This window comes from Crotalus tigris, unplaced genomic scaffold, assembly GCF_016545835.1.
Source record: "Crotalus tigris isolate CLP2741 ecotype Arizona unplaced genomic scaffold, ASM1654583v1 scf7180000017625.6296891, whole genome shotgun sequence".
Classification (NCBI taxonomy): Eukaryota; Metazoa; Chordata; class Lepidosauria; order Squamata; family Viperidae; genus Crotalus; species Crotalus tigris.
The window spans coordinates 734,033-751,148 of NW_024096520.1; the positions used below are offsets into that span (position 1 = coordinate 734,033).

Genomic DNA, 17,116 nt, shown 5'->3' on the forward strand with positions numbered 1-17,116 from the left:
AACGGTTGTAAATGTGAACAATGGTCATAAGTCACTTTATGGTTGTATGTCAAGGGCTACCTGAATCACCACCATCATTTTAGTCATTGTCTATCGCCTGCAGGATGAAGGCCTTTTCAAGCAATACAGTCTTGAGCTTTCCTTTACCAATTGGGCCTGCAATTCTTCCTGATGTCGTCAATCCATGTTGTTTTAGGTCTCTCTCATGGATGCTTTTTATCAAGTGGGATCCATTCAATGACTGCCTTGGTTCTGGCTATGTGACCAGCCCATTTCCATTTCAATTCTTTTACTCTTTTGATGATACCGTATACTTTTGTTTGTTCTCTAATACATGTGCAGGTCTTTCTATCTTGTCTTGTAATGCTGAGCGTGTCTCTTTCCATGGCTCTTTGCGCCACTCTTAGCTTTTGTGTCAATTGTGAGGTTAGTGTCCATCTTTCACCGGCATATGTTAGAGCAGGTAGTACACACTGATCGAAAACTTTTAAGGCATAGGGGGAGGTTGTTCTTGAAAATTATGTTTAGCTTGCCGAATGCCTGCCAACCACATTTAACACGTCGCTCAATTTCCTTTATTGTATCACCTTCCATTGAGATCCGTTGGCCAAGGTATATGTAGCGGTCTACTACTTTTAGTTCTTCTCCAGATATAAACATTTTTCTTTCTTTGGTGAATTTATTAAATACAACCCGGCTCTTTTTCAGGTATACTACCTGTACATCTGTCAAAAAAGGGCAAGATGGTGAAGTGACATCCTGAGGGAAGCCAGGTCCATTTTCTATGATTGCACAAAAGAGTGAAGTTTACATCACAATGCTGCTTCTGTCATTTGACCTTTCTTGACACATCCACACACTCCTCATTCTGAACATAAGAAAAAGCTCTAGTTTATTCCTACCCATTTCTTTCATTGATCTTAGAGTTGAAAGGGATCTTGGAGGTCTTCTGGTCTATCCCCCCTGCCCAGTCCAGCTGCTCTGGAAGAGGAAAGAAAATATAGCACCTTTCCAATCCCTATTACAGACATGTCAATCTCGTGACGTCACAAGACGTTGCGCGACGTTTTGGAGCTTTTTTGCCATTGCTGTCAATGGGGTGGGCGCGGCTCCGGTATGATGAAACCAGCCCATGGGCCAGCAGTTTGACACCCCTGCCCTATTAGGTCCCAAAACATACAGGTTCAAAACCTTTCTTTTCTCAATCTGTCTTCCAATTAGTACATTGATTGTTGTTTACCGTCTTCTTTTTTAACCAAAGAAGTTGATTACTTATGATCAATGCCATTTCTTCCTGTCTAATACTGAACCAGGCGCCTATCTGGATTAGAACCCAAATATTCTTTCTTTCATTAGGTCAAGTCATATATACAATTCAAGCTATCATCTACAAAATGCTGTTATCATTTTATTATCTTGGCAAAATCTGCGCATTGTTCTCTTTTTTTTAAAAAAAAAAACTCTAACAGAAAAAGGGGATAATTGATGCTATGAATAATGAAAGTATTTATTGCTGTTGCTGAGTTGATTTTTTAAAAATCTTTTAACTGATACTAGCATTTCCTCTACTCTTCTTGGATCCTAATTGTTTCAGCAGATTTTAGGATCTAAAAAATAGGTACTAAAATCTTGTATTCAGAAGAAGTTCAAACATTCTGTAAATTCATAAATTAGCTGACCTTTTGCTGCTGAGCAAAGCAGGAGAAAACAGGGATTTATAGTTACGGCTCTTTTATATTAATTAAAGTGTTGGCATTTTTGTCTCCAAAGCAGAACTGTTTTTTTCTTCCTGTATGCAGAAAGACATTTTCCAGTTGCATAATAGTCCAATATTTGCTGGGAGCACATTTGTTGAAATTGACAAAGCCACAAGTATAACATTCCAAATCCCTCATTTTGCCATGCTGCCACAGCACCTCCAATTCCATGTGGAGCTAAAACATAAAATAAATAACAGATTTCATGCAATAGCTGCAGCCAGCAGTTTTGATTATGCCCTCTTTAAATGCCAACTTTTCAGATGCGCTTGCATTTTGAAATTCTGCTTTTTTAGTGCCAAGTTTATAGTCTCTTCTATAACTTTGGAAAAATCCTTTGAATTGTTCAAGGTTCAAACATGCAGCCATTGTCATTTCCTGTTTTAATTGGTGAGAGAGTGTACCTGTGGTTTGCCTTTTTAGGAATGAATGTAAGAAAAAAAATTGGCTCTTAAACTTTGATGCCCACAGGTATGTGTTCTGTAATCACACCCAAAATATATAATTTGGGAAAAGATTAAACCTACTTCAGAAATTAGTTAGCAGGGTTTCATTCTCTTTGCTGTTCTGTGGATGAGAATATTCACAGGAAAAACCATGAAAAGGAGGAATAATGAAAGCTATACTATTATAAGACTGGGACTTTTGTTTCAGGGTATCTCAAAACAAGATGGAAGCTATATTCTTGAGTGTAATATTGAAATTGGGAGTCCTCTGAACAGTTGGACCCTTTGCCTGATATTCTAGCCTTCACTGAATAATTGGTTTAAGCTTTACATGTCTTCTAGCATAAAACTGTCTGAATTATCCTTGTGCTCTTTTATCATGAACTGTTTAAAATGGCGACATGTACATGTAATCCTTGATTGGCATTCATGGGACCAGAATTTCCATATTTAAGCAAGGCAGTTGTGAAGTGAATCATGTCTAATTTTACAACCATTTTTGCTACAGTTGTTAAGTGAATCATTCAGTCATTCAGTGAATCCAGTTCTTCCATTGATTTTGCTTTTCAAAAGCCACCTGGGGAAGTCATGTGACCAGGGATGCTGTAACCATTGTAAATACATGTCAGGTGCCTGAATTTTGATCATGTGACCATGGTGATGCTGCCATAGTTATAAATACAAGTACTGTGTCAACATCCAGCTCGAGAATTCAAATAAAACTCCAGTAATAATTTTGTTTCCAAAAAACTTACATTTTATTGAATACACTGCATGGTTATGATGAAGCAGAACTAACTCTGAGGTTCCCACACCAATTCATAGACTTAAACAAGCCAAACTCCCAACGTCTTATGTAATCCATATCAAGAAGTCCACTTTGTTATGGAAACCATCTGCTTCAAATCCCCACCTGTTCTGGTGTCCTTGACAAGACTTCAGGCTCCCATGGTCTGCAGCTCAATCAAAGAAGGCTTGTTTCTCCATCTACCTACTTGAAAGTAACACTTCCCCCCCCCACTTTATCTAAAGGCAAGTTGAAATGCAGAGACACATTGCTGCCAAAGTTTCATCCTTGACATACTGGTTGTAAATTACTTTTCGGTGTTATTGTAACTTTGAATTGTTGCTAACCAGAGGGTTAGAAGTTGAGGACTACCTCTATGTGATGGTATCATTTAATTTAATCTTACTGCTTTTTTCCTATCTGTATCAAAGTTAGAAAAAAGGAGCCCCCCTTTCTCTTTGTTTGGCATACCATGTTCTTGTGTTTTAGTTCTATAATATGAAAATGAAAGAGATGGAAACTACTAATAAGTGACTTTATTTCAAAGAACAAAGTTCCCAGAGGGGAACTATTACCTTAATTAGTGTTTCTAGGAAAGCTTTTCATTAGCCAAACCATCTGCAGTTGCTACAGTTAAGGTCCACCTCTCTCTGAGCTGTTAATATTTCAGTCTTCTCAGGGAGCTTCAAATTCCAAGTCAAATATCATCACTGATTTTTTTTTATGAAGCAAATTTAGAGACAATGATAATATTTTTTTACAAAGCAAATTTAGAGACAGTATTAATATGAGTATTGATAAGGTCTGCATAATCTAGCATGATATCCTGGAGAACCCTAAAACAGACTTCAGAATAACAGAGTTGGAAGGGACCTTGGAGGTGTTCTAGTCCAAACCCCTGCTCAAGCAGGAGACCCTATACTATTCCAGACAAGTGATTGTCCAATGTCTTCTTTAAAACCTCCAGTGACAGAGCACCCACAACTTCTGAAGGCAAGTCATTCCACTGGTTAATTGTTCTCACTGTAGGAACGTTCTAGGTTGGTTCTCTCCTTGATTAGTTTCCATCCGTTGCTTCTTGTCCTGCCTTCAGGTGCTTTGGAGAATAGCTTGTTTCCCTCTTCTTTGTGGCAGCCCCTCTGTCAGAATCCAATTATATTTCATCTTTAAATTATCAAATATAGAAACTCCCAATTCTGCCTTCTCTGGATTCTGCCATAAGAGGGAGAGAAGGGGGAGAACAAAGGGGCTTTATGGCCCTCACTTCCTTCTTTACACTTCAAAGAGCTGAATGCTGAATGTGTGTTTATTGTAACCTCGAAGCGTTAACATACCAAAGGAGGGTAGTTGCCTTTCATGTAGTTATCTGAAGTCCCCATGCAGACGGAAGAAAGAAGAAAGGGGGTGGAATTGTGATACTTGAAACTATCACTGGAAGGGGGGTTGATTGGGTGGGACTACTGGGGAACCCCTTAAAACCTTGAATGGAAGAGCTTGAACCCCAAGTCCTGTCTAGCATGCCTGCAACCATTTTCTCTTAATAAAGGATTCCTGTTGGAAGAATTATTCCAAGAGTTCTGTCTTCTTAAGATGCAAAGTGGGGTGGGTCCTTACATTAGACAGGACTTGCAAAATTAATCCACCTGGAAGGGAGACCCTTGCCGGGGGATTTTGCAAAAAATTTACCATGTCAGACAATGGAGAAAGAGAGGGGGAAAACTCCCTGGAAAGAGAGCCGCTGACCCAGTTGGAACCTTGCCAGATGTTGGGATCTGAGAGGTCAGATTCCTCGGGAGAAGAAGTGGTGGAGACACAGGACCACAAGCCTCGCTGGTCGATGAACGTTGGAAAGAAAAGTGAGTGGAGAAAGGAATCAAGAAAGGTGACCCTGAGACGGGGGACCAAGCAACCAGAATGGAAGCAGGAGATGGAGAAATCCCTGCACGCAAGTGAAGAGGGAGGAAGCTGGGCACCGTACTCAGACTGGATCCTAGAGAAAGCTATTGACCTGATGAAGAGAACTCTCAGCTCCCTAGGAGAGGAGAATACTGAGCCCTACGGCCGCCCCAGTCCTGGAGCCACAAAGGGAGAGACACCGAGGGGGACGTGGAACCTGCAACCCCAGGGACATCTACTGATCCAGGAGCCCCCACCCCCTACCGGACCACAGATGGCAATCTGGACGGAAGACACTACCACCCACAACGGAGGCACCGATCCATTCCAAGACGTCCACCGTTGGAGGTGAAATTCAAAGGGGAGCCAACACGCTTGGGGTTTTTCCTAACCCAAGTACTCAGCTACATGGAGGAATATGGGCAGGACATTCCCAGCGACAAAGCCCGCATCCGGATCGTGCAATCTGCCCTGGATGGACCAGCTGCGGATTGGGTAGTGAACTTGCATGACTCCAATGCCCCAGAACTCAGTAACTTCAACCGTTTCATGTCCTCTTTGAGAAGACGATTTGAAGACCCCCTGGCTGATCGCAAAGCCCGTGAAAGAATAACAACGATGAGGCAGGGCAAACGCCCAGTGGCCGAGTATACACAAGAATTCCGGGCCATTGCCAGCAAACTGAATTGGCCAGAAGACATCCTCCTTGGCCATTTCAAAGACGGACTAAACTATGATCTATATGATGCTTGCCTGCCCCGAGGGGACCCACATCGACTTGAGGAATGGTACGTCTTGGCAGAGGAAGCAGAGATCGACATATTGAAGAGGCACCGCCGAAGAAAACAATGGAGCCGCCCCCCGCCTGAGCTGACACACCAACCGGTGAAATCATCGGATACAGCCAAGAAGCAAATGGGGTGTTTCAAGTGCGGAAGAGAAGGGCATCGAGCTGTAGAATGCCGCTCAAAGGCCCCCCAGCACAACCCAGACAGATCCCCAATCAACAAACCCAGAGGGTATTCAGCTAAGCCAAAAGAAACAGCCATGAAAATGATGGAAATTGCAGAAACCCCCACCTCTGCTCACCAAGGGGAAAGAACTCCAGCCTACACCACAGGGACGGTGGATGCCTCAGATGACAGCTCGGAGGGCGAACCCCTGGTAAGTGGATGCATCACACCCATCTTCAAAACAGTGACTATATTAATCCCCCCCATGCCCGAAGCTGTGAAGGTGAAAGCCTTAATAGACTCTGGCTGCACCCGCTGCCTCATTAGCCCAACACTAGTGGGGAATCTGGGCATCCCATCCAGGAGACTGGAACAACCAATCTCATTTGGCCAGCTAGATGGATCCATAGCAGGGGGGGTGCCAGCTACCCTAGCCACTCTGCCAATACACCTCTCCCTGGGCAACCATGAAGAGGACTTAACGTTTGTGGTGACCCCAGGTATGGAATGCCCAATGATTCTAGGGATGGAATGGTTGAAAAAATGGAACCCCTGGGTAAATTGGAGGACGACAGAAATCAAATTCCCGAAGGGGGACCCTATGGACTTAAAACCCCAAGGGAGGCTACCAGAATCAAGAATAGAAAAAGCATCCATAGGAGAGGAAAAAAGATTAACAGAAATACCAGAGGAATATAGGGACCTTGCTGAAGTCTTCAGTGAGGAGAGGGCGAATGAGCTTCCCCCCCACCGACCCACAGACTGTACCATTGAATTCAAGCCTGGGGCAAAACTCCCGAAGCCCAGATTATACTCCATGAGCCCAAAGGAGAAGGAGGAAATGGAAAGATTTATAAAAAAAAACCTGGAGAGAGGTTTCATTGAGCCAGCCAAGCCTAAAGTGGCTGCCCCGGTCCTTTTTAGAGAGAAGAAGGATGGCTCTTTACGTTTATGCGTGGATTATAGGGCCCTGAATACAATCAGTGAAAGCAACCTATACCCGCTGCCCCTCATGAAAGACATGCTGTCACACCTATCGAAAGGGAAAATTTTTTCTAAACTAGACCTAAGGGAAGCTTACTATCGCGTGAGAATCAAGGAAGGGGACGAATGGAAGACTGCATTTAACTGCCCCATGGGGTGCTATCAATTCAAAGTCTTGCCATTTGGATTACAAGGGGGCCCTGCAGTCTTTATGCAATTAATCAATGACGTTCTAAGGGAGCACCTGTTTAAGGGGGTCCTTGTTTACTTGGACGACATTCTTATCTTTACCGAAACAAAAGAAGAACACGTCAAACTTGTCAGAGCGGTTTTAAAGAAGCTGCGAGCCGCTCACCTATATGCCAAACTCTCAAAATGCGAATTCCACCAGGAAAGGATAGACTACCTAGGCTATCGCATATCCCCACAGGGCATTGAAATGGACCCGGAGAAGGTCAAAGCAGTACTAAATTGGGCACCACCCCGCACAAGAAAGCAACTACAAAGTTTCCTGGGCTTTGCAAATTTTTACCGCCAATTCATCCCCTCATTTGCACAGATAGCCTTGCCCCTCACTAACTTACTAAAAACGAAGGGAACATCCTCAGTAAAACCTAGCCAGCCACTAACATGGACAATGGAGTGCCAAGCAGCGTTTGAGAGACTAAAGAGACTTTTTTCTGCCGAACCAGTACTAAGGCACCCAGACATGGACAAGCCCTTCATAATACAGGCAGATGCAAGTGATGTGGCAGTGGGGGCTGTGCTATTACAAGAAAATGATGATGCAGTATTGCAACCCTGTGCATATACATCCAAGAAACTCACGGAAACAGAACAGCGCTGGCCCGTATGGGAGAAGGAGGCTTATGGGATACGTTGGGCATTACTCACGTGGCGACAGTTCCTGGAAGGCAACAAAATCCCCTTCCAGGTGTGGACTGATCACAAAAATTTAGAAGCCCTGAAAACTTCCAGGAAACTCAATCCCAAACAAGCCCGCTGGTCCCAGCATTTTCACCAATTCCAATTTAAGCTCAAACATTTACCAGGAAGAAAGAACTTCCTGGCAGATGCACTATCTCGCATGCCCCAATATAACAGCGCACGAACCACAGACTCTAGACCAATAATGGCAGAGTCACAACTGGCAGCGCCAGTAACCACAAGAACCCAAGCCAAAATAAAACCACAACTGGACAGCCAAACTGGGATTGAATTCAGAAAAAGTTTGGAAACAGATGAATGGTTCCAGAAAAACAAACATGTGTGCACAATGAGAGACGGATTGCCTTGGGTAGGGGAAAAGTTATATATACCAACAACTCAAAGACTAACTTTCATGCAACTTTGCCATGACACAAAATCAGCAGGGCATTTTGGATTTGTAAAAACTTTACACTTAATTAAACGGCAATTTTGGTGGCCATCAATAAAAAAGGACATAGAAAGTTATGTTGCCAGCTGCCCAACCTGTGCATCAGCAAAGAGGTTGCAAGGGAAATCGCCAGGGCTATTACAACCAGTGGCAAGTCCCTCAGCCCCCTGGAGGGAAATAGCCATGGATTTTATAGTGGAATTGCCTGAAAGCAATGGGAATACTGTTATCTGGACAGTCACGGACCTATTTTCCAAACAGGTGCACTTTATCCCTTGCCAAAAAATTCCCACTGCAAAGGCCTTAGCAAAACTTTTCATCCAGCACATTTACAGATTGCACGGGGCACCCCAACGCATCATCTCTGATAGGGGAGTGCAATTTACGTCTGCATTTTGGAAGGAATTTTTATCCCTCTTAGGGACCACTCAGGGATTGACATCTAGCCACCACCCTCAAGGAGATGGACAAGCGGAACGCTGCCAGTCGGTACTTGAGCAATATTTGAGATGTTTTTTAAATTTCCAACAGAGTGATTGGACGGACTTACTTCCTTTTGCAGAAGTTGCCTACAATAATGCAGTCCACTCCAGCACAGGCTACACTCCTTTTCAAATAGCCAACGGTCAAAGTTTCAACCCTATGCCAGAGTTAACCCCAAAAGAACCAACGATCCCTTCACTGAAAGAATGGATGGAAAACCTACAAAACACCTGGCCAATAGTCAGAAAATCACTAGATGAAGCTAGGCGGGCATACAAAGCACAAGCCGATAAAAAAAGGGTTGAGCCTACACCATTCATTATAGGAGAAATGGTGTACTTATCTACAAAATACCTAAAGTCCCTACAGCCCTGTAAAAAACTTGGACCAAAATATATAGGACCTTTTCCAATTAAAAGGATCATAAATCCAGTAACAGTAGAATTAGAATTACCCAAAAACCTCAGGCAAATACACCCAATTTTTCATTGCAGCTTGCTGAAAAGAGAGCATCAGTCACATCTACGGCCAAAAATCCCCCCCCCACCACCTCCACTCATGGTGGAGGGTGAATAACACTTCGAAATAAAGGAAATCCTTGATTCTAGGAGATATCATGGGGCAACTCAGTACCTAGTTGCCTGGAAACACCTACCTCCCTCACAAAATGAGTGGGTCCATAAACGTCATGTCAGAGCCCCGAAGCTATTGAAGAAGTTTCACACAGAGTATCCTAACAAGCCTGACTAAATTTTATACTTGTGTTTTCTTTCAGGTGGATCTCTCTTATTGTTAAGAGGGGCCGGATGTCAGAATCCAATTATATTTCATCTTTAAATTATCAAATATAGAAACTCCCAATTCTGCCTTCTCTGGATTCTGCCATAAGAGGGAGAGAAGGGGGAGAACAAAGGGGCTTTATGGCCCTCACTTCCTTCTTTACACTTCAAAGAGCTGAATGCTGAATGTGTGTTTATTGTAACCTCGAAGCGTTAACATACCAAAGGAGGGTAGTTGCCTTTCATGTAGTTATCTGAAGTCCCCATGCAGACGGAAGAAAGAAGAAAGGGGGTGGAATTGTGATACTTGAAACTATCACTGGAAGGGGGGTTGATTGGGTGGGACTACTGGGGAACCCCTTAAAACCTTGAATGGAAGAGCTTGAACCCCAAGTCCTGTCTAGCATGCCTGCAACCATTTTCTCTTAATAAAGGATTCCTGTTGGAAGAATTATTCCAAGAGTTCTGTCTTCTTAAGATGCAAAGTGGGGTGGGTCCTTACACCCTCAAATATTGGAACACTGGTATAATGTCACCCCTAGTCCTTCTTTTTAATAGATTAGACAAGTTCAATTCCTGCAACCGTTCTTCATATGTTTTAGCCAGCCCACTAATCATCTTAGTGGCTTTTTTTCTGCACTCTTTTCAGAGTCTATACATCTACCTTCCATCTTGACACTGCACTGCAAATGTTATTCCCAGGTTGCTCCACCTTCATGACTTCTCATAGACCATCTAAAGGGTACCAAATTGCAGAAAGTTGACTGTAGAATAAAAATGATACTAGCTGAGTTGATATTTTAAAATAAATTAAAGCCGCGGTGGGGAACCTGTTATGAGTATACACCTGGTCAACATGGCCAGTGGTAAAGATTGTTTGGGGTATAGTTCAGTAGCATCTAAAGAACCACAGATTCCCCATCCTTGCTTTATTTTTAACCATGACTTCCTGCTTCTTGTGTTCTGGCTACTAAACAAGAAATGGCATCTGTTAGTGGACTGGGAGGGCAAGAATCAAATATGAGAGGAATGTCTGTTTACTGTCAAGAGCAACAGCAACAAATGTCTTTCTCTCTATTTGAGTTCTTCCTCTCGGCAGTGCTAATGGACATTTCTCCTGTCCTTGAGTTGGTAGATAAGTAGGCCACCCTAAATTGCTTTGCCTTCTTTGTCGAGCTCTATTCTCCTTCAATAGTGAAACCAGACAGAAGTGTTCTCCTGATATATTAGACATGCAGAAGATGAAAGGATGTTCAACTCAGCCAGTACTTTTGGAAGTGAGCTTGAAATGGGGGTAAATAATACTGGCTTGGAAACATTTCTCCAGCCTAAAAGATACTTATTTTGAACACCTTTTAGTGCTTGTGATAGTCATTCTTAGTAAGAGGCAACAGTATGTTGTGCTCTGCATGCTGGGCTGTGTAGCTGACTCTGAGGCAGTGTTTGGATTTTTTTATGTAGACCTCTAAAGTAGCTTCTCATTTCTACCCATCTGGTCCAGAAATAACAGAATAACAGAGTTGGAAGGGAAATTGGAGATCTTCTAGTCCAACCTCCTGCTCAGGCAGGAAATACCATACCATTTCAGACAAATGGTTGTCCAATCTTTTCTTTAAAACTTTCAGTGTTGGAGCATCCACAACTTCTGGAGGCAAGTCATTCCACTGATTAATTGTTCTAACTGTCAGGAAATTTCTCCTTGATTAGTTTCTCCAAGTTCTCTCCTTGATTAGTTTCCATCCATTGCTTCTTGTCCCTTGGAGAATAGGTTGACTCCCTCTTCTTTGTGGCAACCCCTGAGATATTGGAACACTGCTATCATGACACCCCTCGTCCTTCTCTTCATTAAATTAGACATATCCAATTCCAGCAAACGTTCTTCATATGTTTTAGCCTACAGTCCCCTGATCATCTTTGTTGCTCTTCTGTGCACTGCAAGATATGCGGCAAAAAATAATAATCCTATCAGCTGTTACTTATTTCTTTTATCTGGAAATGTCAGGGATTCAATTCGAAGCACATCTGTAATGAGCTGTGGATTCTTTCTGTGTTAACATTCATCATGCTTTCTTTGCTTAAGAAATACACAGCGGAAACATCTACTTTTTTCACTGATTTGGATTGATTTAGATTGAATGATACCAACTTAGAAGAAAAAAAAACCCTAGATAGGGAGTATCCTGCAGTTTTTGCTTCACCAGTTGTTTTACATTATAGGAGCTTAATTTTATATTTCTGAAAAATAAACTTGTAAGTATAAAATTAAGTCCATCATCTGGCTGTTGTTAACATATGAAATAAACAGTATGAAATTATCTCAAAATGGTCTTGATGTGCAAAATGCCTGTGACTTGTTGCTTTCAATTATTCTGTTCTATTAGCGTCCCAGATGTTAGCCTGTCATTATCCATGAAAAACTTATTTTATTTTCAGTGCCTTATCACAGATTTAGCATCCATTCATAGAAAGAATTTATTTTATTTTATTTTTATTTCATGTATATCAAATTACTATGCCACCCACCACACTTCTATGATACTGTAATCCTGGTATTAAGCAATGCAGTGTATATATTGAGAGAATCTGGATTTGAAAGAAAACAGGTGTGGTTTTAAAAACTGGAGGAAGAAACAAAGTAATCTGAACTATGCTGAGGACACTACTTTGACATCTGAATATGCGAATGAAGTGCATATTCATTAACTTTCTAGTGGAAAAATGGGACTCAAATTAAATTTAATAAAGACCATCCTAATAACAACAGTATAACAACCAGCTTTAGAACAGACAATGGACATACTGAAGTGGAGATAATTAAATACCTTATAGAGTCAACTATCAACAGCAGTCAAGCAGTCAAGAATTAAGCAGCAGACAAATTCTAGGTAGAACAGCAGTAAACCTTGGGGGAAAAGAATTCAGGTGTTGTGACATGTTTATATCTAAAAAGTTCAGACTCATGCAGACAATGGTTTTCCTTGTGACTCTCTGAAAGTGAAAAGTTGGACTTTGAGAAAGTAGGAGACAAAGATTACAGTACTGATGCCTTGGAATTTTGGTGTGGTCAATGGACTCAGTTATAGCAGCAATGGTACACTGTTGAAAACGAAAAGACCCATTGGGAACAGTTCCTTCTGGAGAAAATTTGCCCATGTCGATTTAGATCCACATAGCTGGAGCTCATGCTCCATTAAACTAGGAATCAACATTGACTTGATGACATATCGTCCCCAATGAAAGATATTTTTGCACGATTTGTATTCTGTTCCAGCATAGTTAAATAATGCTGTCTGCAGCAATTTTTGAAAGTTAGGAGAATTGCCTTTTCTCTTCTTCTTGAAGTACCAGACAGATTGCTTGAGAACAAAAGATTTAGGTAAATTACTGAATTGAATCTCTCGTGCAGTCTTTTCTCCCTCTCCCTCTCCCTCCCTCTTTCCCGCCCCCTCTTCTTCTCCTTTTCTCTCCCTCCTCTCTTCTCCTTTTGTCTCTCTCTCTCTCCTTCCCTCCCTCTCCAAATTCCCCTAGTCTTCTGTTTGGACTGAGATTCTCTGGGCAATTCATGTTGCCTGGTTTAATAAAATTAAAAGAAAAAGCAGGAAAGGGGGATTTTGTGAATATTTCATAGGCTGTCCAAAAGAAGAGAAGAAAAGCATTTGCCAACAGATGTCAAGGCACAAGACATGCACGTATCCAAGCACCTGGCTCCCCTTTCCATTCACCATTCACCCAGCCAGGATCTGGAATCTAATACTGTCCCAGTAGACACTCAATAGAAGAACTTAATTATTTAGCCTTTTCTGAAAACAGGACAGGTTGTTTTGAGTATGTTAACTGTGTGATTTAATCAATAGGCAAGCTGAGTAAATTATTCAAAAAGCTGTCTTTGCTATGTATTTGACTTTCAGAACCCAAGGGAAGAAAGAGGAAGCACTTCTCCTCCTGAGAAATTCCATTCAGTACGGACCAGATTTTGCCGATGCCTATTCTAGTCTCGCTTCACTCTTGGCTGAACAGGTAACTGAAAAAATTCAGAATCATCTATCCCAGCTTTTCCGAATCTGAGCCTTCCTGATATGCTGGGTTTCCATTTGGGTTCTGGTGTTTTAGATAATTTTGCACCTTTCATCAGGCTATTTTTTTTTCATGCCAGAAAATTAGCTTGTCATTCTTGTAAACTTCAAAGTAACACTACAGACTTCTTTTTAAAAATGTTTACTGTCTCCTTCCTCAGAACAAACCGTTTCCATGGAAATGCTTAGGAGACTCAAATGTTCCAAAGGTAGCAGTTGATTTAGTTGTACATTTGATGTAGCTCATTGACTTTGGGTCAGGTTATGTATACAGTAATCATTGACTTACGATCCCAAATGGGATCAAAATTTCTGTTGCTAAGCAAGGAAGTTTTTAAGTGATCCCCAGGTGGTGTGGAGATGTTGTATTCTGTAGTGCCTGCCTGTCTTCCTAGCACCTGACTATGACACCAGTCTCACCCACCCATAGCTCCCACCCACTGGCCTGCTTGTCTGGAACACGGTTTCAGTGGTGTAAGCAAATACTTATGGATTTCCACCTCTTTGTACATTGTGGTCATGTGAAATCCTCACTTAACAACCCACATGTTTTTTGCTTAATAATGGCAGTGGAGACTGGTGGGATTGTCAGTGCTAAGTGATGTGGTCACGTGACATTGTCCTTTATGACCATATCCTTTAGTGATGGAAACTCTAGTCCCAATTACTGTTGTAACCTGAGGACTATCCAGAAGCCTTTCTCTTCACCTGTAACTGTAACAGTTAAAGACACCATCTTCAAAACACATGCTCTGTTGTTGATAGACCATATTTCAAATATCACCAGTGTAACGACTGCAAAGCGGGGGCGGAGGGGTGGGGAGCAGCCTCAAGAAATGCTATTTGCTTTTTCAAAAGCACTACAAAACTGAGAGTGGGTCCACAAACAGCAAAAAGCCCGAAAGGAACTGTTTGCTTTATGAATTGTAGTTGATAGAGCATTGGAAACTAATTACAAGGAATGAGGCAGGAACCAACATTAGTTCTGTTATGATAGAGAGAATGTTATGCCACCATAGGTCAGGTCTTCCAAGGCCATTAGGAGAATGGCCAAATTCCATTATCTTGGAAAGATGGAAGGAAAAATCCTAGGATTTAAATCAGTGTTTCTCAACCTTGACAATTTTAAGGCATGTGGACTTCAACTCCCAGAATTCCACAGCCAGCAATGCTGGCTGTGGAATTCTGGGAGTTGAAGTCCACATGCCTTAAAATTGTCAAGGTTGAGGAACACTGATTTAAATCCAGAAACATAGACATGTATGAAGGCTTTGATTTCTTTCTATATGTGGCTTCATTCTTATTTTCAACAAAAAGAACTAATTTTGCTAAGTTGTGTCCATGCACTTTTTGCCAAATAAGACAATCCTTGAATATGGGGTAAAGTATTTGGAGAGCTAGGTTTCACTACTGTGTCCGATGGGAAGCCTGATATTAACTTTTTCCCTTTTCTGCGGAGCAACTCAGAGTTAAATGGGCTTAGTTGAGATAAATGAATCCCACCCATCTTGTCTTTATTCCTGGTAGCTTCTGAGACACATCCATTTTGGCAAGAGAACAAATGTGGTTTGCTATTACTTTCCCCCGGATGTATTTCCCCCTCCCCAACTTCTCATTCTAGTCTACTGATCTGATATTCCCTGGAGATTTTCCATCCGAGTCTTGTCTAGGACCACCCCTGCTTAGCTTCCACGTTAAGTCTGCCACCTGCTGAGACTTCATGAGTTTTAATGAAGAGTGACTTGACCATTCTGTTCCTTCAAAGCTTCAGAATGGATTGTGGGAGATGGAATAATCCCAGTCCCCAAAATGAATTGCATTGGAAGTTCAGTGCAACTTCCAAACTTATTATTTCCCAGGCCCTGTTCATTGCCAGCTGACTGTCATTTTTGTCTCTTCTCCATCCACTTCTGGTAGGACTTTGCTGCCAAAGGCCACTCATATTTTTTGTCATTCCGATCTTATCATCTTTTTCTTATATACCAGTATTTCTCAACCTGGGCAGCTTTAAGATATGTGGACTTCAGCTCCCAGAATTCCATGTTGGCTGGGGAATTCTGGGAGTTGAAGTCCACAAATCTTAAAATTGCCTAGGTTGAGAAACCCTGGTATATACTGTTATGTCCTGAGCCTGTGGAAGCAGGCTCGGGGCATTGCAACGGTCCTGGGCAGGTGCAAGCTGCCCGGGACCAGACTGGCTGTCGCCAGCACGTGCGCGCATGCGCGGGTGCTGGCGCGCCAAATGTTGCAGATTGGCCCGGGAATGGCCTATAAAAGAGGCCGGGAGATTTGGGCGTTGTCGGCGTCTTGTAACCAGTATGCTGAACAGAAATAAAGAAGTTCCTGAGAACTACAACTGCTTCTCGTGTCATTGCCATTTCGCGAAGGACGCAACATATAACTTTACAGGCTTTCTGCCTACTTCCAGAGCATGCATACACTCTTTCTCCATGTTTTCTCTGCTTTGCCTTATCTCTCTGTACTGAAAACCCAAAACATTGCCTTTTCTGACCTTCCCCAATTTTAATCATCCGAAAGTCTTCTTATTCCATGAAGTAATCCCTATTGTTCCTCCCAGAAAGATGTCTCCTGATAACTGCCTCTCTTGCTTCCCTTTTTATCTTTTTCTCAATCCCTGTTGTTTGTAAGAAGTCTTTGGCTCACTCTTTAATGCCTTTGCTTTATGATATAAATGTGTAATTGAAATTCTTTCCTCCCTGCGCGGATATGAAAAAGAAAACTGCTGTGATCTTCCTTACTCTCATATATCAGTAGTCATGTAACATTTATAATGTCTGCATGTGTGTCACATGGAAATTAATAGGAGAGAGAGGGCCAGAATTCTATTCCAAGCAACCAGTTAGAGTCCAGAAATTGTAATAATGGTAGACTAATGATGTCTGGGGCACCAGGTTCAGGAAGAGTGATCTAGATTACTGGAAGCATATGTTTATCTTAGACCACGGTTCTCTGTTGTCAAAGTGCTGGGAGCCTTTCTTTTCTGCCATCGGAATTTTGTTCCCACTTCAGGCTCCAGCAGATAAAATTCCATGCTTCCAGGGCAATATCTAAGCTGGGTTGGTTGATTTTCCACTTGACTTTTAAGAGATTCTTTTAAGTAACATAAATCAGTAGCAAATTGGCATGCATCATATTTACTTCTAACAATGGAATGCCTTGAAGCCCCATAAAGGTCCTTAGTGAATAGTAGAAAATACAACGGGGAAATTAGTTTACTTTCTGCTAAATGGGTATTTTATAAGCAGCCACACACTTTATGATGGTCATTTCGTGTACAGATATCTCCTGCGGCAGTTGTTTTGTGTAGCCTTAATCTAAATTCTACAATCGGTGCCCCTCTATGTTTTCTTATCTAACCCAGTGGTCTAATTCCTATTTACCAAGCCTTATGAAGGATTCCTTTTCTTCAAAGGCTGCTCTGGATGTTAACCCTACTTGAATTGTAAGGCACACACTCCCATTAGGGTCTATGATTATTTTTTTTTGCAAGCCCCAAGTATAAATTTAGCCTTGTTTTGTCAAATTTGGGAAATGTTTCTTTTGAAAAGCAACTTTAATT

General features: G+C 41.9%; 1 protein-coding gene across 3 annotated transcripts in view; it reads left to right on the plus strand.

The window, feature by feature from the left end:
- Nucleotides 1–17,116, plus strand: part of TMTC1 (transmembrane O-mannosyltransferase targeting cadherins 1) — a 145,325-nt gene that overhangs the window by 114,133 nt on the left and 14,076 nt on the right. For all 3 annotated transcript variants that reach the window (XM_039333324.1, XM_039333326.1, XM_039333330.1), the window contains one exon: nt 13,372–13,480. In XM_039333324.1, the coding sequence (XP_039189258.1) occupies nt 13,372–13,480 (109 nt within the window). The remainder of the gene's footprint in view (nt 1–13,371; nt 13,481–17,116) is intronic.